Source organism: Centropristis striata, chromosome 14, assembly GCF_030273125.1.
Source record: "Centropristis striata isolate RG_2023a ecotype Rhode Island chromosome 14, C.striata_1.0, whole genome shotgun sequence".
NCBI classification, from domain to species: Eukaryota; Metazoa; Chordata; class Actinopteri; order Perciformes; family Serranidae; genus Centropristis; species Centropristis striata.
In genome coordinates this window covers 7722316-7746730 of record NC_081530.1, presented here as the reverse complement: position 1 = coordinate 7746730, position 24415 = coordinate 7722316, and the positions used below count along the sequence as shown (strand labels likewise).

Genomic DNA, 24415 nt, shown 5'->3' with positions numbered 1-24415 from the left:
TTAAGATAGAGTAGAGCGGACTGACAGCCCAACATTACTGTCAGAGTGTTGCAGCCTGTCAAGATACACTGTAGGTCGTTATTAACATGCCCCTGACAGGACGTGGGTGAATGTGTTTGCAGCAGCCTGTCAGGGTGTCTACATGTGTGTCTGAGTGTAACCAGTCATTCCTGTCAGGTCACTAGCTGCTGCCATTACCTCATTTGAAACGCAAATGTTCAGCCCAGCTGAGTTCAGCTACAAAACACACAAGATAGATGCATCATTTTGAATAAAAACTTTATTTACTTGTCGACCGAACTTGTCGAAATAAATACAAAAACTTTCTCGAGACATAACAGCAGATAAAATGCACAAACACACACACACTTGATTCTAAATTACTCACACAGGCAACAAAATCAGATAAAGCTTGAAGGCACACCCACAAACTGCATTTCTTCACTTTTTGCCTAATTCCACTCAAGCAGCAACCACCAGGGCTTAAAAATGAAGCCAACGCACAAGTGTCAAAAACTGCAGTTCCTCAAATGGCCACTTGAAGCTGGCTCCATAAGCTAATCAATCCCCATCAAACTCCATGTTAAAATGTACAACTTGACAGCAGAAATAAACATGGTAACAGCCTGGTACACACACAGTTTTGGTCTATATGACTAATTTCTCCATTAATGGCAATAATGAATATAAAAGCTTAAAGTTCTGCATAGTTAAGGCAATGACCACTTCAAGAGAAAGGTGGGTGTCGTCACAGGTGGACTGGTTCACCAACTTCACTCGGCCTGCCTCAGCTCCACCCACACTATCATTCAGGTGCTGGTCATCTTATGTGTGAACTCAAACATTAAAATAATAGTTCATGCTTTTGGGAAATACCACTCTCATGTCTGTGCAGTAACTGTGAAGCTAGAGCCAGGACATTTTTAGCTTAGCTTAGCATAAAGACTGAAAGCTGCCGGTAAAGAAAACATACAAAAACTGAAATGTTAAACTGACAAATTTTTGGGAAGCTACATGCTGTAATCATTTTAAGAAAAAAAGTCTTGCTGACACCATGACAAAGCATTTCAACTTCTTCATCTTTGTCTTTTTTTTACATTTCTGCTTGTGTATCAATTAATCAAATTGGACATATTAATTATTTTTATATATATTGTTAATTAGAGAGCTTTGAAAGTGTGGGTAGACGATGTTTAAACTTTGGATAGAGCTAGCCGTTTCTCCTTGATTTCACTTTCATGCTAGGCTTAGCTAACTCCCGACTCGGGAAAGTACAAAAACTTGGTTGTGTATATTGGTAAGTGAGCTTTATGTTGTTGTGTTTGTTTTTACTTGGAGAGAGCTAGTTAGCTCTTTTTCCCTCACTTCCAGTCTTAGTGCTAAGCTAAATGTCCTAACTACAGCTAAATACAGTTAAGATAGAGCCAACAGACAGCTCCATTAAGCTTAGCTTCCCACACAAGGGCTGGAAATGGGGGGTAAAACAGTTACCAACCAAATGCTTTTTGTTCCTAAACCTAGCCATTCCTTTATCCCACTGTTGTAACATAATTATCTTTTAAGAAGCACACTGGCAGTCAATGGAAAATGTGAATTTTAACGGACTACTGGGCCATCAGACCCATATATATCTTTGCGTCGGACAGATAGGCGTGCCCATCCAAAGCTAGCCTACACAATTTAAGTTATCTAAAGTCACTTAACAGATTAACGCAGAATACCTCGTTTGTTTATTCTGTACAAAAATCAAAGTGTAAAAACAACAATTCTTCCCTTTTAGGGGGGTAGCAGAGGTTGGGTTATGTGCTAAACCATTTCCTTATGCTAAACTAAGCTAACCAGCTTTCGCCTGATATTTACCGGACAGATCTTATCACCAAACTCTTGGCAAGAAGACGATATCTCTGGGATCTTTCACACTGTATAAACAGCCTGTGTCTCAGGAAATTCACACAGTGGGACAGCTAAATAAAACATCTCCAGCTCTGAGTTCATAGATTTGAAGGACTGACAGGACAACAATAATGTTGGTATTATATTGTAGCTAGCAGAGCAGTACTACAGTATACGTCTCACAGCACTTGTCAAGAAGCTCCGGCATGTCAATTATGTCTAAATCCAGAAGCTGGACCTTTCCAGCGTGCCCCTTTCCAGCAGTTGGTGTTCCTCTGGTGCCCTTTGCAGGCTGCCAACACTTGTGTCTTGCCTTTCTCTGTTTGACCTTTCTCTGTATGGCTGGCGAAGAGGCCGTCTCTCAGAGGGAGAGAGACTCCGTTGCTGATGTGGACGACTCTGTGGAGGGGGAGGAGGTCTGCGCTGCTGTCTTGGAGGTTCAGTATTGCGTCTTGGAAGTTCAGGATTGCGTCTTGGAGGTTCAGGATTGCGTCTTGGAGGTTCAGTAGTGCGTCTTGGAGGTTCAGTACCGCGTCTTGGAGGTTCGCGATGGCTTCTGGGGACTTCAGTGGAGCGTGTAGGAGGTTCAGTGTAGCGAGAGGTAGTAGCTTCCTCCAACGGCCTCACCGCATTGATCTACACAAACAGAGAATTTAGTTTTTTAATCCAATCAAAAATACAGCTGGATTTTATTTTTAAAGTATACAGTCAAGGATACAATTATTTGACCACCATTGTTTTCTTCAATTTCTTGTTCATTTCAATTCCTGATAGAACTAAAAGGTACATTTGTTTGGACAAATATGAGCTATTTTTGTTATCATTATAAGAGTTTGATTTAAGAGCTGATATTTAGCCATTTTCCATGGTTTTCTTGATAATGATTTTGGTTATTGTAAATAAAACCATGGAAAATGTCAGCTAGATATCAGCTCTTAAATTAAACTCTTATGAGCTACTTTTGTTATCATTAGATTTGTCCAAACAAATGTAGCTTTACTATTACCAGGTATTAAAATGAACAAGAAATTGAAGAAAACAAGGGTCTAATATTATTTTCCGTGACTGTATGTTTGAATGGAAATCTCACCGATCTGCCAAAGTCCCTGGCTCTCTTCCTGGTCGGGCAGCAAGGTAGACCCAGGAATGAAGCGCAGACAGCAGAGCAGCGGGCTGAAAACACCATCTGGATGACACAAGTCACGATCAGAGGAACCCAAAGGATCAGAGTGGTACTCTGGGGAAGGATGGAGGAGCGGAGTTAGCAGCAGCCACCAGCTGGACCGTAAAGAACACAATCTGAGGCAGGAGCAGCAGGGGTGCAGCGTGGGTAATGATGTGATACAGAACCTTATTTTTCTCATAAGGCTGTGGACTAAAAACACAGCAGCCAGTCTGGGAGGTTCAGTTTGCACAGGAGAGCCAGTATTGTGAATAAAATATGCATAGCAGAGTGTATCAAAGTGAAAGTATACAGAGGGGAATTCAGAGAAAAAGAGCTGTGGTTTGCTACGCATGCTGACTCGCAGACTACAAAGAGAGGAACATTTATAGCTTTGGAGCTTTCTTTGGAATTCGTGATGAAATATGCAGGAAGCACAAAAATAATACACCTCGCATAACAATAATTAGTGCCTCTAAGCAGCTATGAATATCAAAATTAGAAGCCCAAAACACACTTTCAGGGAATGTAATAGGCCCTCTGGCAGCCATATTGGAAAGTCTCTTGGTGAACAGCATGGTCTGCAGTCTCAGCAGACCAGGACAAAGTTAGTTACTTCTTTACCGACGTTGAGTTAAAAACTGACTAAAAGAAGAAGTCTCTTATTGTTCAACTTCATTTTACCTTTCAAATAATTTTTGGCTAACCAAGGGTCCGATCGTCTCACTTCCTGTATTTCCCATTTTCACCATTTTTGTTTGCATTGTTGCAGCGATCTTGATTCCGATTCCCAGAGAAAAAGTTTTTATTCCAACATTGGCAACGATTATCTACACTGCAAAGCAACCCAAAAAAAGAAAGACAGACTTCTCTAAGAGAGTCTGACAAGAAATCCAATAAAATGTGTCAATATTGGCAGAGTGCTTCAGAGATGGAGAGAAAATATTGCTAATAGTCCAGTTCTGGGAACTGTAGCCAAAGTCTCAGAACTGTGGCTAATAATAAGTTTATGTTTATGTAGCTGGCTCGAGCCTCAAATAGTGTGTCATCTCACAGGGTTTTAGGGTCCACAAGTTTGAAAAGAAACCAAAATGATTATTTCCATAGAGTTGCTGCTATATAACAGTATCAGGATAATGAATGAAATGAAGGTAACACTTTACAATAACCAACTAAGTAATGTTTATAGATGGTTTATAGACCAATTATCAACCATTTACAAAGGGCTATACATATTTTAAACTATTTCTTAAAGGTATATGAGTGATTTCAAAATCATTAACATACTTAATATGGTGTTAAAATGTTATAATGAGTGCAACTAAAACTGTTAATAAACTATTAATTATAATTGAATTGTTGGTTAATGGTAAAGCAGCTATAAACTTACATTAATATACCATATATTTGCCATTTTTAAATGATGTAGTTAGTTAAACATTAATAAATTATGTATTTACCATTCTAAATGGCCTATATACGGTTTATAAATAATGATTAAACATTAATAAACTATCTGTTTACCATTTATAGATGATGGTTATTGTAAAGTGTTACCGAAATGAATGACTGGTACTTGGACAGGTTACTGTATGACGAGAGGCTTTCACAGAGAGGGTAGAGCAGCAGGAGGCACACTGGATTTTCAAATTCTGTTAGGGTTTTTTTGCCATTGGATAAACCTGCCTACCTCAGATCCAAGTGATTTTTAGGTTATGTTCAGCAGAAAACAGGTTACTCTACCTCATTATTTTTTGCTATAACTGTATGCATCTGTGGTTATGACAAGTGTCTTGTGATGATAGAACGTACTTTACCCAAAGCGATGACATGTCCTATTTAATACTGAAACAAGTCATTACTTGTAACCGTGACTGAATAGGGACTTTTATCAGAGACAGTTGAAGAGACATCTACGGCATTGGAAAAAAAAAAAAGATACAGAGAATGACTGATTGTTATGGCCACTACTACGTCACTAGAATGATTCTGGAAAGCGGAAGTTGTCCCTCAGCTGTCCCTGCTTAAAGCTGTTAATGTCAACACAACTCTTGTTGGGGTTGTACATCTGTTTAATGCTGTGTTTGTGCTATTATTGGCTGAAAGCCCACACTATACTTTCACTCAAAATCTAAGCTGTATGTATTTACAGCAGGACTGCCATTAACCTCTAACATCAAGCATACATCCAGCTTAAGACAAAGGTCACTTAACCCATAAGAACCCAGACCCAGTTATCCTTAAAGGAAAGTTATGGGGGATATACCACCATTTCTGATGTGTTTTCAAAAACACTATCCCTAAATGTCAAAGATCTGTGATGTGACATAAACATTACATTGGGCACTTATAGTATTTATGTTTATAGTATTTATGTTTATAATATTTCGTATTTAAACATTTTTTTAAAACTAGACACAAATTTGCCTTTTTCTCTGCATCCCCACAACATCTATCAAAATTGTGACATTATTAGTTCTGTTTAACAACAAATTAATTTTTAGATTTGTTTTAAAGTAGCATAATAATAATAAATCGATAATAAGTAGATACAAATAACCATGTGTCTTTTTGCTTATCAAAATTGTGACTTTAATTTGTTCAGGAAATATGGTCAAAACAAGTTAAATGCAATACAGGACACCCTATTAACGGATTAGAATTGTTGAATGGGTTTAAACTTAGCCTAGTAACAAAAAAATAGAAGATTTAACGTGTTTGTTACACGGGTGTCACCATGGGTTCTTATGGGTTAACCGACAAATTGTAGACCACAAGTCGTGCTAAAATGCCAAAGCGGTGCTGATGTGCTGCTGTAGCCGTGAGGCTGAGCAGGTCTGACAGTCTGGGACAGGACACAGCCTGAAGTGGGCCGACAGGGTCGGGTCAGCGTTTCTGCCACCAGCCCACCGCCTGCACAATGTGCCTGAGTGAGTGACAGAAAAGACAGACACCCAGCGCTGCTTCTCCCACACCGTACGAACACACACGCACACACAGCCACCATGACGTGCAGCCACACGGCTCTGTTGCGTTTATGCGGCGGTGACAATGGTCAGCTGTTCAAAGAGCCAGCTGCTGCAGAAAAGGTCACGGTTCATGCTTTGATCTCACAGCTGTCATGCCCACTAATACACTCACGTAGATGCGTGTGGGGTCAAAAGGACACTCGTTGGTGATGCTGGAGTAGCCAATGGCGTCAGGGAAGCGACAGTGAGTCAGGAGGCTCCGCCCGCCGTGAATGATGGCCCTCACCATGGACACAAAGAGCCCGATGGCTGACGCTGCTGCCATGAGAGCTGCAGCCAGAGCCACGGTGAAAAGTGACCACGTCTGCAGGAGGGACAGAGGAAGACAAGGAAAGTATCAAAAACCTGATGGCTGACTTTATCAAGCTTTGATACAGTCAGGAAACTGGGGCATCTGCAACAGTAAATAGATAAAAGCACAGCAAAAAATAAACAGTATTAATATAAACAGAGCAAATAGAGCAGACTTGAAGCAGGCAGGCAAGCAGCATTGACAATATGAAATATGGGAGCAAAACAAAAGGGAATTTCTTATTTCCTAAAGGATTTTTGATGGCCTGAATGGTCGCTACATTAGACTGGGTTTTAAGGTTTTATACTTTTATTTTCTACAACAGGGATGGGCAACTGGAGGCCCAAGGGCCGCATACGGCCCGCACCCTCACTTGAAGTGGCCCTCAGTACAACTACATGCATTTGAGCATGAAATCTTAAAAGTGCAGTGTAAAAATGCACAAAATTACTTCTTGCAAATAATGTTGGTCTGCTGTTCTTGCACTAAAAAAAAAGAAATCACAGTAAGTTGTTATTTTTTATTTGCTTCAAACCTTTTGTAGTCCTATTTATACTGTTATGCATGCATTTGAGCATGAAATATGTTAAGTTACTGCACTGTTAACACATTTAAAATGTCAGTTTCATCATATCTGGTTAAGTGCACGGTCCTATATGTGGCCCTGTGGTTGTGTCCATGAAAAATTGTGGCCCCCTCTAGCATTTAAGTTGCCCATCCATGTTCTACAAGTCCATCAAGGTTTTGGTCTTAGAGCTGAAATGATAAGTTCATTGACAGAATAACTATTTTAATAATCGACTTAGTCATTTTTCAAGCAGAGAAACAAAAATACAAACATTCTCAGGTTCAACCTTTCCACATTGCTTCTCTTTCATCTCTCTGTCATAATTACTATAATAGTTAAGTGAATATTATTTAGTTTGGGTTAAAATAACTGCATGGGTTTTGCCCTATACTGCATTGAATTAGCATAAAGTGGGCGTGTCTCTAAAGTAGAGGTCAAAGGTCAAAGGACCACTTAGAAAATAGACTTGCCAGTTTATCCCTTGCTAAAAAATGAACCCAACTTTGAAGCATCCTTGCCTCCATCCCAACAAGCTATGCCACGGTTGGAACAAAATCATTTTTTATGCCATCCTGATTCATACGATACCAGTATCTCCACTAAAAGAGCCCACCTCAGCCTCTAACAGAGAAAAGTCAGCCGGTCCTTCTGGGTGGCTGTCAGAACTCTTTGTTAATGTGGCTTGTGAGAAGCTGTTAGGTTAGAAACTAAAGCTATCAGCTGTGAGCAATGATAAATAAAATAGTGGGTAGGAAACACTGAACCTGTCCTTTAATAAATTTACAGAAGGTGAGTCGTACAGAAAGTCTCTGGAAATTTAAAAATCACTTTGTGAAGATGACGGAGCCACCGAGTCGAAACTTGATAAGAACAAGTAGAAATAATGCAAAGAGAGAGATTAGCAGCTGCAGTAGCCAGCATGTGTGATAAAGGACTGTGTTAACATGAAAAAGGGAGTGGAAAGATTACTTGTTATTCATGCAATGTGATGCCTGGATTACTGAATAAGAGCACAAAGACGGATGACTTGTTCACGGTTGCTGTCGCTAACAAAGGAAGCTGGGAGTGGTTTATCGCGGCAGGTTTGCCCTGGCTTACTCATTCTGTTCAGCTCACTGCCTCGTCAGTCCCGTCTGAGCAGCCCGACAGCTGACTGAGTAAACAGAGAGAGAGAGAGAGAGAGAGAGAGAGAGAGAGAGAGAGAGAGAGAGAGAGAGAGAGAGAGAGAGAGAGAGAGAGAGAGAGAGAGAGAGAGAGAGAGAGAGAGAGAGAGAGAGAGAGAAACACAGAAAGTATTCCAACTCTGCAGCTCCGATTCAGACACCTGAGGCAATATGCGAGAACTCAAAGGGAGTTTTTAATGTCCTCCTGACGAGAAAGACAGAGATGAAAACTGAGAACAAAGTGTGAAAGTATCAAAGAGAAAGCGTACGTGCAGTGCAGGTAGAGGGATCAAAATTAGCAGAGAGGGCCTTGAAAATACTGATCTGGCAACGTAGAAGGGCTCAATGGAAACCGTATACGAGACAATGTGAAAACAGCAGGGAAACAACTGACAGCAGCACTGTTGATGAGAAATCGATACTAACCAGGCCTCTGCTCTTCTTGTTTTTAGACAGAACAATAGCCAGGATGCCGACAACAATACCCTGCAGAGACAAGACGGATGAGATTTAAACAATATTCATGCTGCTCCATTTGCAACCAATATGTCTGTGACTACAGAGGGGAAAGGCATGATAGATGCACTGCAGTATTACAACTAAATAAATTTCACATATATTACTCTCCCAGTGTGAGAACAAAGTCACAAGACGATATCTCTCAACACACACCTGTTCTATCTGTCATTACAAGCATCTCAAATATGTCTTTAAGGATCTTTGTGTGCTTTGAAAGTTGTTTTTGCAAAGTCGAAAGAAAAAACTCATCCAAGTGTGGCCCTTTAACTTTCTTTCTAAGTCATATCTATATTCAAGCGATTGTAATGATCAATTTGAGATCAATTGGTTTTTTTCTTTTTATGATGCTGTTAATTCACTGTTGCTGCTCATTACTCTACAGGGTAATGAGCCTCAGACACATCTATTGTTTTATCTATGCCATTCTTACCCATTGGTTTTGTGCTTTTTCGATTATTTTATGGCCATTTACAACACTCAGTGGTTCTATACTTTAATTTATTATGTGGTTATGAGTGGTAATGTTTTTGTCTTTGTCTATATAAGCCTATTAAGACAAATTTAAATAATTTTAATGATATGGCAATTAAGTATTGAATCTACATTTTCAACCCTCTGAACCACAAAAACCCACTGGTGGGTTTGAAAAATATATTGAAAAAACAAACTCAATCTTCTGATGGCCCTTAGAAGAATCATCATTTTATTTTTTTCTTCCAATATTGGCAACAACAATAGGTACTTGGAAAATACTGCATATTTAGATTCTATTTTATGAAGTTTATGTAAAATGAAATGATAAAATGCATTTTTTCTTTTCCTTTTTTGTTATACGGCTAATAGACATTTCTTAGTTGTCTCAACTTCTAGCCATGATTGTGCCATTTCCATAGGAGGTGGACAACTTATACATTTTAGTGGAAAACAAAACAAAAGAACTGCCCTTAACCCTTTGATGCACAACATGGGTCTTAAGTGACCCAATATGTATTTTTTGGTTCTATATCTTTGCAATAAATTATTTTCATCATTCAGTATTCCAGGTTTTCCTCAATTAGTTTGTTTTTGATCATCATACTAATTTTATGTTTTCCTTTATTTCACTTTTTGTGTCACTACTCTTCTAATGCACATCAGGGGTGAAAAATGACCCATATCCATTTTTTAGCCAAGTAGCTTGATAAGCTAACCACTGAGCTAACTACTTGGCTAAAAAATAATGGAAATAATGATCTGTTGATATCAAAAACAAGATATTTACAGAATACTTGGAATATTTAATCATAAAATAAGTTGATATCAAAAGATACAGAAACACACAACAAGCATTAAATAACATGGGAAATGAATGCAGGTCATTATTGTTAAAATATGTTGTGCATCAAAGGATTCAACTGCTTGGGGTTCAGAGGGTTTATGGGGAAATTATAGAACTATTACCTTTTAATAGGTCTTTGTTGAGAAAATTGGTTTTACAAGTAGCCCTAATGAAAGAAGGATCCAGTAAGGCACAAGCCCAAAGACCACTTTGTTGTTATATTGATTTGTATATGTAGAAAGTTTCTGCAGAACACATTCATTTGCAGCTTGTGGTGTGCAGGGTGCAACCACAGCACTGATGGAAAACACCACAACTTGATATATGAAATTTCCGTTGTGGTTTGTTAATATACCCATTATTTTCATCCAGAACAAGTTATAAAACTGCCTTATCCTCCATAATATTCCCAGAGATGTCATCAGTATAGGAGCAGTATGATCTCATGCACTCACTACGAGTCCGGATGTAAAGGCGAACACATTGGAGATGGCGTACTCCATGGCCCGGGCCTGCTTGTGGAGGTTGATGTGTCGGAGCACGACGCCGTGCACCAGCGCTCCCAACAGGAAGTTAACATGACCAATGAGGACCATGCTCAGACCCATCTTCATCAGGGTCTTGGGATCCTCCAAGCTGGCACAACATACTCCTGAAGAGGAGGAGGGAGGAAGAGCAGCAGGTAAAGTTGCAGGCAGTGAAACTCAGGAGCCATGATACAAAACAGAGAATTTCAGGGGTTTCAGATGGTGTTACATCATCCATGCTGTATTGATCAGAGACCATGCAGAGCCAGGTCAAACACACAGCAGAGATGTCACTTGTATTAATGATTAGCTGCAGAGCACATAACTACAGTACAGGCTGTTCAGACTGGAAGTATTCTGAACAAAAGGATGACTGAAAACTGCATTTGACATTAATGCAACAAAGTCAAAGCTGAGTTAAAGAGACACATTATGCTAAATCAACAAGTGCTGCAGGTTATGGATCAAACAGATTATGCAGAACTGTGAAAAGCAACTCAGTGTGCTTTCCCATGACGGTGAACATTAACCTGACTAAAGACGACTAATTAAAGAAGATGACTCATCACAGCAACTCCATTTGCAACATGGACAAAGACAAAAATTGAAGACATACAGTACAGGCCAAAAGTTTGGACACACACCTTCTCATTCAATGCGTTTTTCTTTATTTTCATGACTATTTACATTGTAGATTCTCACTGAATGCATCAAAACTATGAATGAACACATATGGAATTATGTACTTAACAAAAAAAATGTGAAATAACTGAAAACATGTCTTGTATTTTAGATTCCTCAAAGTAGCCACCCTTTGCTTACTAGAATATAAGACATGTTTTCAGTGATTTCACACATTTTTGTTAAGTACATAATTCCACATGTGTTCATTAATAGTTTTGATGAATCACAATGTCAATAGTCATGAAAATAAAGGAAACACATTGAATGAGAAGGCGTGTCCAAACTTTTGGCCTGTACTGTACATTTAATATTTTAGGCCCTTCAACCTACATTTGATTTGGATTAAACTCAATATTTAGTCTTATTATTGACTGGTGCACTAAAGAGTGCTTTAGTTTACATTTGATGGTAACAGTTCATATACTGTTCACAACATGGCTGTTGTTAGCCTAAAGCCGTTTCACACCAAGCACAGATGTTCCTACCAAAACTCTGCACAGAAATTTATAAAAAAACTTTTTAACAGATTTGGGTTCAGTGGATGTCTACCTGCAGAAAGGGAAATACATGTTCGGCCAATGAAATCCTTTGATCCAGCTGATGTCATACAGCTTTCCTTTCTGTCAAAAACACTGTTATGAGGAGGTTTCGAGGCCTGGGGCGGAGGGCAACACAACCTGTTTCTGCAATGCAGATAATTCACGCCAGACCCAGTGTGCATAGTTATCATACTGAAAACTCATGTGAATTTACCGTATTTCTTGTGATGTCAGAAGTGCTTTTCTTTCCACATTTAATAATTGAAAAATAGTAGTATTTTTAAATGTGAAAAGAAAAGAACTTCCGACATCACAAGAAAGAGAAAAATAATGTGAATTTGAAAATATACTGTTTAAATCAGTTTCCTTAATAAAGCTTAAGGAAGTTTGTATTTGGATAACCAACTTCATGTACAATTTGCTTCCCAAACCTTAAATATTACACACTGATAGTGAAACAATAAAATATATCATTAAAATGCAGCTTAAACAGGACAATGCTCACTTAGAGAGCCACAGTATTCTTATATTGTTAAATAAATAGAAGTTTCATTTGTATGTTAAAAAGGCATGTGTTAAAACCGCGAAAAATAAATAATTAAAGGTTACCAGTGATATTCCTGCAACGTACTGGTGTGCAGCAGTTTTTAGAGTGTTATTGTGGTAAGCTGATTCAGAGTTTCTCAAAGGATGGACCTTCAATCTTTGCACAGATTTTGAATTGATGGAGAGGTTTTGACTTTAAGGTCGTGAACAAACACTTGTAGTGGAATTACTACCTCTCGAGTGAGAAAATGAATCAAAGATCACATTGAAGTTCCTTTTAGTTTTCTTTATTATCAGACCTCAGAATACGCTGCCAAGGTACAGTGGAGGAGAACTTTGTCCAATCTTAAAGGCTGCTGATGGTGTCCCTCTCCAATAAAAGCCCTGAGTTCTCTCTCCTTTCTGTCTGTGTCAGGGCGTTTAAACAATTCTGTAAACCACAATTGTAACATCCCACACCTCTAACATATGGAGCACGTTTTTTGTGAACACACACGCTGCTAGATCTACTTTTAACCTTAAAGGATACAACTTATACTGTTTATATTCTGCCCCCAAACACCTCTGATATCTGACAAATCCCAGATCCTATAGTACGTTATTTCTGGTTTAAACCGGCTGTTGCATGATCAAGAAGTCATACTGCGGCCTTTTAGTAAAGCAGAGAACTTAACAGAAAATATACCACACACTTGTACCATGTCCAATACTGAAGAAGACTCATGATCAAAGAAGTAAAACATAAAAGAAGGATTTGTCTACTAGCCTACAGACAGAGAGAATACATTCTTTGTTTTGTCCTGTTGCAGACAGAATCGATGTGGTCTTTCTAGGATTTATCATTACACCCAAGTATTTGTATGAGAATAGGCGCTTGATTTTCTTCATTATGGATGACAATAGGAGCTTTATGTGAGCCAGCTGGCGACTCAGTTTTCTTTGTGTCAATCAACCACTTTGTTTACACCACGTTGGTGCAGCCTGGGGTTGCACATCTTCGCAAAAACTAAGGAAAAAACGTGTCTTGGCTTTATTATAACCCACCCCCATCAAGATGAGATGGTGCTGATATGAACACAGAGATAAATGAATTGAGTTAAGTCTCTTCATGAATGTAACATGACAGTTTAACTAGGGCTGGGCGATATATCGATATAAAAGATATATCTATATATTTTTAAATGTGATATGGAATATAAAAAAGATATTTTTTTATTTAAATGTGCACTTTGTGGAGCTTTGATTTAAAAAAAAAAAATAGGTACTCCTGTTGTTATACAGTATTTATGTTCACTTAAACAGTTTCAATAAAACTACTTGTAACATGTCATATTTATGCTTTGACTTTGACTGAACATTTGCTCTCACTTTGCGATAAAAATATCGGGATGTATATCATATATCGATATTCAGCCTAAATATATCGGGATATGACTTTTGGTCCATATCGCCCAGCCCTAAGTTTAACCTACCATCCTTACATTACAAGGCAGTTTCACAACTGATTTTTGTAATTTTTCACTTACACGTTCCTGCATTTACTGAGATGAAACTCATGCAGAGCAGAGGGGACAATTTGCATTCAAATGGTGAATTCTTTGGTCCAACTGGTAAATCAAATTTACCATTTGGACCAAAGGATGTTCAGAATAGATTGGAAGTACTTGCTTCAAATTGCAGTATTATTTCTAAAGTAAATGCATTTAAAGTATCAGGACCAGGACTTTGAGGCTGGGGTTGTTTTAAACTTTTGAAGGGATTCAGCTAAAATACATAAAACTATTGGATTAATATGGCGATTTTAAAGCTTCTCCAGACAGGTGCAGGCTATCACTCCACCACTCCCACGCCCAAACAAACATTCGTAAAGTTTGAAACAAACAAATGTCTGATGTTTACATATATTTAAATAACTTCCCAGAGATATGTATTACCTGAAGCGGCCATCTCTGTCAGGTCACCATTCGGTTAAAGTGACGGTGAGTGTCACGCGTGGACTTTATCAGCGTGTCCTCTCTTCTCTAAACTAAATCATTCACTCCGTCAGACAGCAGGACGGCCAGAGACACACGTATGCTCATCCTCTTTCAAAATAAAATGTGATTTTCATCCAAGAATGCCTCATTAAAAGTGTATTCATTGATAAACAATGTAATGCACTTGTCAGTCTGTCAGAGTGGCTGTTAGAAGAGTTTCACAAGCCCAGCAGTAGCTACATTTCCTAAAAAAAAAATTAAAAAATCACATGCATTTAATGAAAGTTAGGAAAAGTGTAAGAGTTGAACGAATAGAGTAGTTTTTGAAGCAGATAAAGGAAATTACAAAAGTTGCAATAATGTTTAAGTAATTATGTGTTTGTTAAATTAATACTTAGATATCTTTTCGTTTCCTAAATGCTCCTTAAGTGTACTACAACAGTTATTTCACCTTTGAGAATAAGTTTTATGCTTTTATTTTGAAACCAGCGAAACAGACGTATGCTCATCCTCCTTCAAAATAAAATGTGATTTTTATCCAAGAATGCCTCATTAAAAGTGTATTCATTGATAAACACTGTAATGCACTTGTCAGTCTGTCGGAGTGGCTGTTAGAAGAGTTTCACAAGCCCAGCAGTAGCTACATTTCCTCAAAAAAAAAAAAAAATCACATGCATTTAATGAAAGTTAGGAAAAGTGTAAGAGTTGAACGAATAGAGTAGTTTTTGAAGCAGATAAAGGAAATTACAAAAGTTGCAATGATGTTTAAGTAATTATGTGTTTGTTAAATGAATACTTAGATATATTTTCGTTTCCTAAATGCTCCTTACGTGCACTACAACAGTTATTTCACCTTTGAGAATAAGTTTTATGCTTTTATTTTGAAACCAGCGAAACAGACGTATGCTCATCCTCCTTCAAAATAAAATGTGATTTTTATCCAAGCATGTCTCACTAAAAGTGTATTCATTGATAAACACTGTAATGCACTTGTCAGTCTGTCAGAGTGGCTGTTAGAAGAGTTTCACAAGCGCAGCAGTAGCTACATTTCCTCAAAAAATCACATGCATTTGATGAAAGTTAGGAAAATTGTAAGAGCTGAACGAATAGAGTAATTTTTGAAGCAGATAAAGGAAATTACAAAAGTTGCAATAATGTTTAAGCAATGATGTGTTTTTTGAATTAATACTTAGATATCTTTTCCTTTCCTAAATGCTCCTTACATGCACTACAACAGTTATTTCACCTTTGAGAATAAGTGTCATGCTTTTATTTTGAAACCAGCTATGCTAGTTACCCGTCGTCTGTTAACTTTCTGAAAAACCACACAGACCTGCACCTGGCAGCTCCTCCCTGTTGTTTTGTGGCATGAAAGAGGGATGAACATGCCTTACACATTAGTGTAGGCTACACTAATTCACACCTGGATCAAAGAAATGATAACCCAATACATTTACAAAAATGTAACACAGAGCTATACTGCCCTACAAAGTCTAACTGCAGTAACTACATTTTTGGTCAAAATTGAATTATAACTAAAAATGAACTCCTTGATGTCTGTTTTATCTTGTGACAACGTTTTAGATCAGTTCAGTTTAGCTTTATTTCAGAGAAATAATAATGTAAAAATTGCAGTAACTACAAAATCCAACTCAAAACTAAAGCTAAACTTTGACCGTGATACAGTGTAGCCTTGTATTTCTTCATTGTGTTGAATAATGTGGACAAGAATAATGGAAATTATAAGTTTATTTGAAAGGGAAATTATCTAGATAGTGATCAAGTAAAAAAGTGAGATAAAATTATTTTGATTTAGACTAAAATATATCATTACTTTATAGTATTAAGTCTAAAATACCCAAATCTTTGAATACAATTGTTAAACACTTTTAAACACACTTATAACAAAATCAATTTGAAAACAAAATATAAAAGCTGAAAGAAGACAACATACTGTAGTTACTGCATCTGTACATCACTATTTGAACCTTTTACAGCAAAACCAGAGTGCAATAACTACATTTTTGGGGTCAAAGGTCAAATAAATCATCATAATTTTTGAGCGTAAAAATTCCATCATCAATTCATATAGAAATAAGTGTCATATCACTAATCTACAGTTAAAAAGATATATTTTTTCTCAGTTTTACCTTTTTCTGCAGTTAGACTTTGTAGGGCAGTATGGTTAATGAATATTATAGGAATGCAGAATTGCTCAAGTTTTACAAGTAATACTTTTTAACTCTGGGAGGAATAATAATAAACTGTTTTCTGAAGGCTTCATATCCTTCACAGTGTAGTGTACCTGTAGTGCCACCAGGTGGAGAAATTGCGCCATTAAAATAGGAGAAAGCAAGTGCATTTCCTGAGATTTTATTATTTAGTTGAAAATAAAACATCAACAACTTTATTTTGAGTGCTTTGACATTCTTTTTTTTTAGGGAATACAATAAACAAATAATGACAGTTTTTTGTTCATTTTCCATGAAGACAGTGGTCACTAATATGAACAATCCTGAAGTTCTTCATTTAAAGGGACAGCTCACTCCAAAATAAAAAATCCATAATTGTCCTCTTAAATTTTGTTCCTTTTGTCAGTCTAGATTTTTTTTTGTGAGTTGCCAAGTGTCTGATATATTGACTCAAGAGATTTTGCAGCTCACAGCAAAATAACCTATTGATAAATAGCACTACAGCTAAAAAGAGAGAAAAAAAGTATTTTTAATTTTATGGTGAACTGTCCCTTTAATAATGATCAATCCCTTCATTGTGTACAGCAGCCAAAATAATTCAGCTTTCTTTTGGATTGACTTGTGGAAAAATTAATCTAATGCCTTTACAAAGCATATAATTGTTTCTGTCAAAATAGAATATATTAATATTACAAATAAAATTATACATGAAATTATTTCTTAAATGAAAAAACCTTCATTGGGGCAAATTACAGGAATAACAACAGATATTTTAGCTATGATGGAAGAGATGACTTGCAGCCATCAAAGTCCATGTTATGGCGGACCTTTCTAGATGAGGTACGAGCGCTGCCTCTGTGTCTGAGGGCCACCATCCGGAAAGCAATCAGATAGAAAATCTCACAGAGGTTGAGTATCACACACGCGACGGACGCCCCCACCATGAAGTAGGTGAAAATGGTCTTCTCGGTGGGCCGGGATACGTAGCAGTCTACCATATTCGGACAGGGACTGACATCACACTGGACCTTCCTGGGCAGTTTGAAGCTGTCGTAGATGTAGTGGAGCAAGTAGAGAAACGTGACCTCAAAGGCGGTCTTGATGAAGAGGCTTATGAGGTAAGTCCACCACAGACCGCCGTGCTTTTGGCCCGGGTTGTCGTAAAGTCGAGTGTTCTCGCCGTGCTTGGCTTTGTACTTGCGTTCCCGCTCTTCTCGGTAGGCCACGTGCAGCACCACCATGAAGGACGGGCAGGTGACGAAGATGAGCTGGAGAGCATAGAGGCGGATGTGGGAGATAGGGAAGAAGTAGTTGTAGCAGATGTTGGTGCAACCCGGCTGGCGGGTGTTGCAGTCGAAGTGTCCCTGGTCGTCGCTCCAGACCCGCTCAGCAGCCACCACGAAGACCAACACCCGGAAGACGAACACGACTGATAACCAGATACGGCCGAAGGCAGTGGAGTACTTGTTGACTCCACTAAGAAGACCCTGGAGAAACTTCCAATCCATGACTTTGATTGATTGATTGGCTCTTCAGAAGTCTGTCTTAAGTTGTGCAGTTGGTAGATTTTAAAAACTGCAGAGCTAGAACACAATAAAGACACAGAGTTAGGTAGTTATCCACAGAAAGTTTCCAAAAAACAAAACATATATAAAATCAACCTTGATTTAACTAACTATTCTGTAATGTGTTCCAAATATTTCACTGCATATTTTAGATAGTCTTTCTCTTTTCCGATCACACCGTGTCTTTGACAGCTATGAAACCTCAATCCCCTCTCCTAAAACTCACAGTTAAAAGCATTTTCACTTACTTACAAAGTTTGGCACAGAGAAAGATGCCTTAAATAATTGATGAAACACTTGTTTAAGACATGAAACCTTCCACAGCGGCTGTTCACTTTTAGGAAAGTTAAAGCTGAAACTCTAAGGTAAAGTTTGTTCAGTGGTCTGTAATCCTGCCTCAGAATATAGTAGTGCAGTTCTGCCCTTAAAATGTATTATAATTTAATGGCTCAAACTCTTGAGACATTAAAGTTTGAGTCTTCAAACTGAGTATGACTGACCAAATATATAGAATCACGAATCAAATGTCTTGGCTTACCACAGTAAAACAAGGTCTTCCACTCAGTCCATGGTACACACTGACTATGGGAATGGTTCAGCAGGCGGTCGCTCTCCTTTCCTTGTCTCTGATACTGACTGGCCCGCAAGAATCAACTATTGGCCATAATCTGGAGGTGTGGCCACTTCTAGCCTCCACCCAGAATTTACCTTTAAACCCCCAACTACTACCACTACAACTATTCAAATTGGTGATTAAAGAAAAATAGTCCAAGGAAACAACCAAAGAAAGTTCATTGGTTTGACCTAGGGCTGGGCGATATGGACCAAAAGTCATATAGGTGGTTTTCCTCTCATAATTCCTCAGTGCCCTGCCATGTTAATTCAGTGATAGTTTGTGAAGTGTGTGTGTGTGTGTGTGTGTGTGTGTGTGTGTGTGTGTGTGTGTGTGTGTGAGTGAGTGGGTGTGCCGTAAAGTTTGATTTGATATCCCGATATATTTAGGCTGAATATCGATTTATCCCAAAGTGAGAGCATATGTTCTGTCAAAGTCAAATATGACACGTCACTAGTAGTTTTATTGAAACTGTTTATTTAAGTGAACATAAATACTGTATAACAGGAGTACCTTTTAAAAAAAAAAAAAATCAAAGCTCCATAAAGTGCACATTTAAATAAAAAAATATCTTAAATAAAAATAGGCCAATCTTTTTCTGAAATAAATATACTTATATGAGAAAAGCATAATGAATATAACAAAAGAACTAAATATGACAAACCATAGTAAGGGCAGCATTTAAATATATGGAAAGAAAAATGAACTGTATCAATATATGTGATATGGTCAAATTCCATTTCACATTAAAAATAATATGGATAAATCGCCCAGCCCTAGTTTGACCCCACAACAAATTTGGTTGCAGAGTGTGACAAATGAATAAAAGTGATACTGTAGTGATACAGTATGATGAACAAGCAGGCCTTCATAGAACCTAGTCAGGAGTGTTCGTCTACTCTGATCTCCACGTTTCACAACAGGTGACTTGGTATCAGGCAACCCTTAATGTAGAGATATGCCCCCTTTGTAGCCTTTGATTAATCAGGATTAAACAAGGCCAACACCTCACATTTGTTTGTGCAAGCACTCCGAAACCATTGGCACTGAGATACGGAGCGCCAATATCGTAAAATCAGATATAACAAGCTTTTACTTGTAAGAATGTGCCACAGTCACTGCCTTATTAGTACACATAGCTTTATGATACTGTCCTTTAGAAATCGACTCTCGGTCTGCTGTAGTAAAGGAATGCAGGATGTGGTTAATTGTCATTAAATTGGGGTTCGTAGGAGTGGTCATTTTATCAGCTTTTGTCAATAATGTTACTCCCTCAGGAAAAAACGTGGATCATTTTGTACCCGAGACATTTTGGACGTCACAGTTTTTTTCTGATTACTTTTGAATTTGATGTAATCCACTATTTAGATCTCTATTGTTGGAAAATACTGGATACTGCCGCACCCTTTTTTTTAAATACTGTTATTGATTCTTTACAAATGTCTTAAAAAACCAACCTAAATGATTAACAGATAATCAGTATAATGAGTAAGATCTTCAAATTCCATTCACGATAGTTTAAAAGTGAAAATGTTTATTTTAGAAAATGTTATCTTCATTTCTTTATCAAGTTCATGACATTGTGTTTCCATACAGAAGTATTTGGCAGTTTCTGTGAAAGTACACACACCACAGCTTTAAATAAGTGAAGCAATTTTATTTCTTGGCCATACATTCAACAAAATAATGTCTTGTAACAAACAACCATATAAATAGTCAAAGTACAGTAAATAACCTTGAGTGTATATCCGTTATTTTAGATCACAAGCCTTTAAAAAGCGAACAAAATTGGGTCTAAAAAACATTATATCATTTTGTAAACAGTATTTCATTTAACATTTTGCAGATAAATGTGGCCATCTGTACAAAATTACCTAACATAATTCAGTTTCTTTCAGCCAGGGGCAGATTCTGAGACAATTGATCCCTGGACATGGACATGTGAATGACGGAGTCACCTCCACAACACACTTTTTAAAACTTTTTTAGCCTCTCTTTGTTGTTCTTTTGTATCGATTTGTTGTCATTTTTTTGTCTCTTCGTAGTTAATTTGAGTCTCTTTATTTCTATATGGCCCTTCTGTTTTTTTTGTAGTTTACCCTGTGATGCACAACATGGTCTAAAGTGACCCAACTGAGTTTTTATGTTCTATAACTTTGCAATAAATTACTTTCATCATTCAGTATTCCAGGTTTTCCTCAATCAACTTGGTTTTGATCATCATACATCCTAACTTTTTGTTTTTATTTCTGAATTTTTGAATAAAAAGCCTTTTTGTATCACTACACTTCTAATGCACAACATGGGTCAAAAATGTCATTATGGGCTATTGTGTGTATAATATTAAGGAAAAATGATTTTAATACATTTTGAAATAAGGCTGTAACATAACAAAATGTGGAAAAAGTGAAGCGTCCAGATACACTGTGACAAAATGATACATAAACATGTTAAATATATTAAATAAATGAGTGTTTGGCCCCTCTTACTGCTAAAGTAACTATTTGAAACAAATAACTATTATAATAGTTATTATTATATATTATATACTATATATTAGTTATTAGGTAATTTAATTTGAAATCAAATTTGGATGAATGAGTCATTTTTGACCCATGTGTGTAAAATTGATGTAATAATACAAAAACATTTTGTCTTCATAAAATATGAAAGGAAAAATGGATATAATGATCAGTTGTAATAAAAAAAAAAATCAAAGAATACTTGGATTATTCAATCATAAAATAAATTGATTTAAAAAGACAGAGCAAATAAACACACAGTCAGCATTAAATAACATGGGGAATGAATGTGGGTCATTTTTGACCCATGTTGTGCATCAAAGGGTTAAATTGAATCTATTTGCACTTGTTTTTTGTCCTTTTGCTGTCATCCTGTGTCTTTTCAAAGTCATTGTGAGTCTTTTCCTGGTGTGTGCGTGTTTCTTTGAGGGACATTTTGCAGTCGAAGGCCAGGGTGGGCCGTGACACTAGGACCACTAGGACCACTAGGCCTGTGTCCGGTAGGCCCGTTGGGTCACCGTCTGTGCTCAGTCCAACATGCTACATGTCTCTCAGGCCACTGCTATGCTGTACGCCGGGGCTGAACTCTCTTTGCTGGCTTCCTTTTCCGAAACCGGCTCTTTGAACGCCGAGTTTTCCTTCCCGGTCAGAGGAGTTCTGACCATCATGAAGGAGTTTTCTCTCACTGCCTGACTTCCTCCTCCACAGCACTCCCAGAAGCGCTTCCCACAGAGGTAGAAGACCTCACACAGAGTGAGCAAGATGCACACAAAGCTGGTCACGACCATGAAGACGGTGAATATTTTCTTCTCTGTGGGCCTGAGGAACAAAAAGTGTAAAATTAATATTTATTGATCACTTTAGAGAACTTAGCTTTTCAAGTGAGAGGCCAAGTTTAGCCTTCAAGATCCCACCTGTTGGAAAAATGAGTTGCTCATGTGTTGCTCAATCTCGTCTCTTGAGATCAGTTTGAGCTTCTCATATTTGTATAATTCTGCGATCATTTGTTTCTGAAGTTCTTCTCCTAAGGGTCCCTTAGGAGCAAGAGATAAGCTAAAAAGAGACAAGAAATCACTAAGACAAAAGGAGGTTGAGTTGAGAAAACCCTTTTAGCTATAGTGATTGTGCAATCCTGTCATCCAACTCTGTTTTTTATTCTAGTGTGACTCTATTTTATTTGTGTCTTGTGTGTTTAGCGTAACAATTTTGGTCATTTTGTGTATTCTTTTTTTTAGTAATTTTGTGTCTTTGTAAGTAATTTTGTGTCTATTTTGGTCATTTTGTGTCTTTTTTGGTCATTTTATGTCTCAATTCAGTTCTCCTTCAAAATAACCGAGACATAATTGAGATCAGGGGCATACAGCTATGAGATCTCCTGACTTCGTCCCACTTCTCAAGTATTGCTCAAATGGTTTCCTCAACTTAACCTCCTATGTCTTAGTGATGTCTTGTCTCTTTTTAACATATCTCTTGCTCTGTGAAAAGCTATGAGAAGCTCAAACTGATCTCTAGACACAAGATTGAGCAACACATGAGCAACTCATTTTTCCTAACGGCAGGATCTGTAAGCATTTATAACTTCAGGTACCCTTACCTTGCGATGTAGCAGTCTACCATATTGGGACATGGGTCTTCGTTGCATTTCACCAATGGTGGGAAGAAAGTTGCCTCATAGATGTAAAACAACAGGAATACAAACACAGCGTCCACTGTTATCTTAAACAGCAGGCTAAGGAAATAGGTCCACCATAGACCCCCTCGCTTCTTCCCTGTGTGATCATACAGAGGGGTGCAGTCTTCTCCGTACTTCAGACGGTGTTTGCGCTCACGTTCTTCTCGGTAGGACACGTGGAGCGTCACCAGGAAAGACGGGCAGGTGACAAAGATCAGCTGGAGAGCCCAGAGCCGGGTGTAGGAGATGGGGTAGAAGTGGTCATAGCAGACGTTGTGACAACCGGGCTGCCGGGTGTTGCAGTCAAAGTCCTTTTGCTCGTCACCCCAGACTTTCTCACAGGCCACCAGGAAGACCAAGAGCCTGAAGATGAAAACGATGGCAAGCCAGATACGACCGAACGCCGTGGAGTATTTGTTCACCCCGCTGAGGAGGCCCTCAAGGAAGGCCCAGTTCATGGTGCTGTTTTAGATGTTAGGTTGGAGCACCTTGAAGGAAAAGAAGCAGCACAAAGATGTGGCAGACACTCTGCAGAGTGCTCAGATACTGTTGGCTCTGACACAGACTGAAGTGAGCACGTCAGGCACAAGGGCTCTTTAATATAGCACTTATTACTACTGCCTTCTTGGCACCAGCTGAAGGGGAGGGAGGGATATGGAGCAAAGCAAACACAGACTCATTTTTCTGCTGCAGTCACTAGTGGAACTGGTGATAGCAAACATCTTGATTAACAGGCAGGAAAGATAGAGAGCGAAGCAGGGAGATTGCTGGATACTAATAGAGGCCAATGCTGCTCAGAGCACTTAACTCCATGGAGTTTGGGGCTATTTTGTCCATTTTTTAATCCTTTTCATCCTGCCTGTATACACCACTTAAACCTCTGAAGTCCAGGAGATTTTGGTTCAAATTTGTCAACTTCCTATGCATTCATTTCTGTCTCTGTTTAGCATATTTCAGTCTGTCCTTACATCACATGCATGGCTCCTTTTTCTCTCCACAAACTTGGCTATCAGTCACATTTTTCATTTATTTTTAATTAACAAAGTATAAAGCTGCCAGGAACTGAAAATACAAATAAAAGACAAAGGTGTCTATGGAAATGTACCTTTTTTTTCTCTCTTTACCATTTATACACATAAAAACAGCAGAAAAAATAATAAATAATAAAACTACAAAACAGTCTATTTGCATGTAAATTAAAAACAGTAATAGTTTTCATTGTAGAAAGAAAATTCACATTTTAAAAATGGTCTAGAAACATAAATGGCACACTGTGAAAGCTGCTGATTGCACTTTAACTGGCTTTCTCAGCAGTAATGTGCTGCCCATGTTATACTTTTGGTGAAGTTTTTTAGTGAAGCTTTTTGTGCAATTATTTTAACAGGATGACGATATGTTCCCATGTTTTGTCACTGTCATTTTAATCTGTAACTGGCAACCAATCAGGCCAGGTCTCCCTCGAAAAAGAGATTGCAATCTCAAGGGAATTCCTGGTAAAATAAAAAAAAAATGTTAATGTATCTCTCAAATAATTGTTTTTGTAACCCCTACTTTAATATTGGCACAACACGAGGTATAAATTCAGCTTTGTGTGTATGTGTACATACAGTTGTGTATGTGGAGGGGTGGGTTTTG

The 24415-nt window shown here is 37.9% G+C and overlaps 3 protein-coding genes across 3 annotated transcripts; all 3 read right to left on the bottom strand.

Moving 5' to 3' along the window:
• Positions 1-93: 93 nt before the first annotated feature.
• LOC131984602 (transmembrane protein 54-like) lies at positions 94-14290 on the bottom strand. The gene is made up of 6 exons (XM_059349482.1): positions 14175-14290; positions 10400-10596; positions 8534-8593; positions 6197-6388; positions 2984-3130; positions 94-2529 (listed from the first exon to the last, which is right to left on the bottom strand). Exons 1-6 carry the CDS (start codon positions 14185-14187, stop codon positions 2113-2115), a joined length of 1026 nt encoding a protein of 341 aa, XP_059205465.1. The 5' UTR covers positions 14188-14290; the 3' UTR covers positions 94-2112.
• Positions 14291-17157: 2867 nt separating this feature from the next.
• LOC131985191 (gap junction beta-3 protein-like) lies at positions 17158-17916 on the bottom strand. Its single transcript, XM_059350256.1, has one exon. It carries the CDS (start codon positions 17914-17916, stop codon positions 17185-17187), a length of 732 nt encoding a protein of 243 aa, XP_059206239.1. The 3' UTR covers positions 17158-17184.
• A 3249-nt stretch (positions 17917-21165) lies between these two features.
• On the bottom strand, positions 21166-24277 carry LOC131985025 (gap junction beta-4 protein-like). The gene is made up of 2 exons (XM_059350041.1): positions 22703-24277; positions 21166-21927 (listed from the first exon to the last, which is right to left on the bottom strand). The coding sequence occupies exons 1-2, from the start codon at positions 23236-23238 to the stop codon at positions 21660-21662; spliced, it is 804 nt and encodes a 267-aa protein (XP_059206024.1). The 5' UTR covers positions 23239-24277; the 3' UTR covers positions 21166-21659.
• Between the last annotated feature and the right edge of the window lie 138 nt (positions 24278-24415).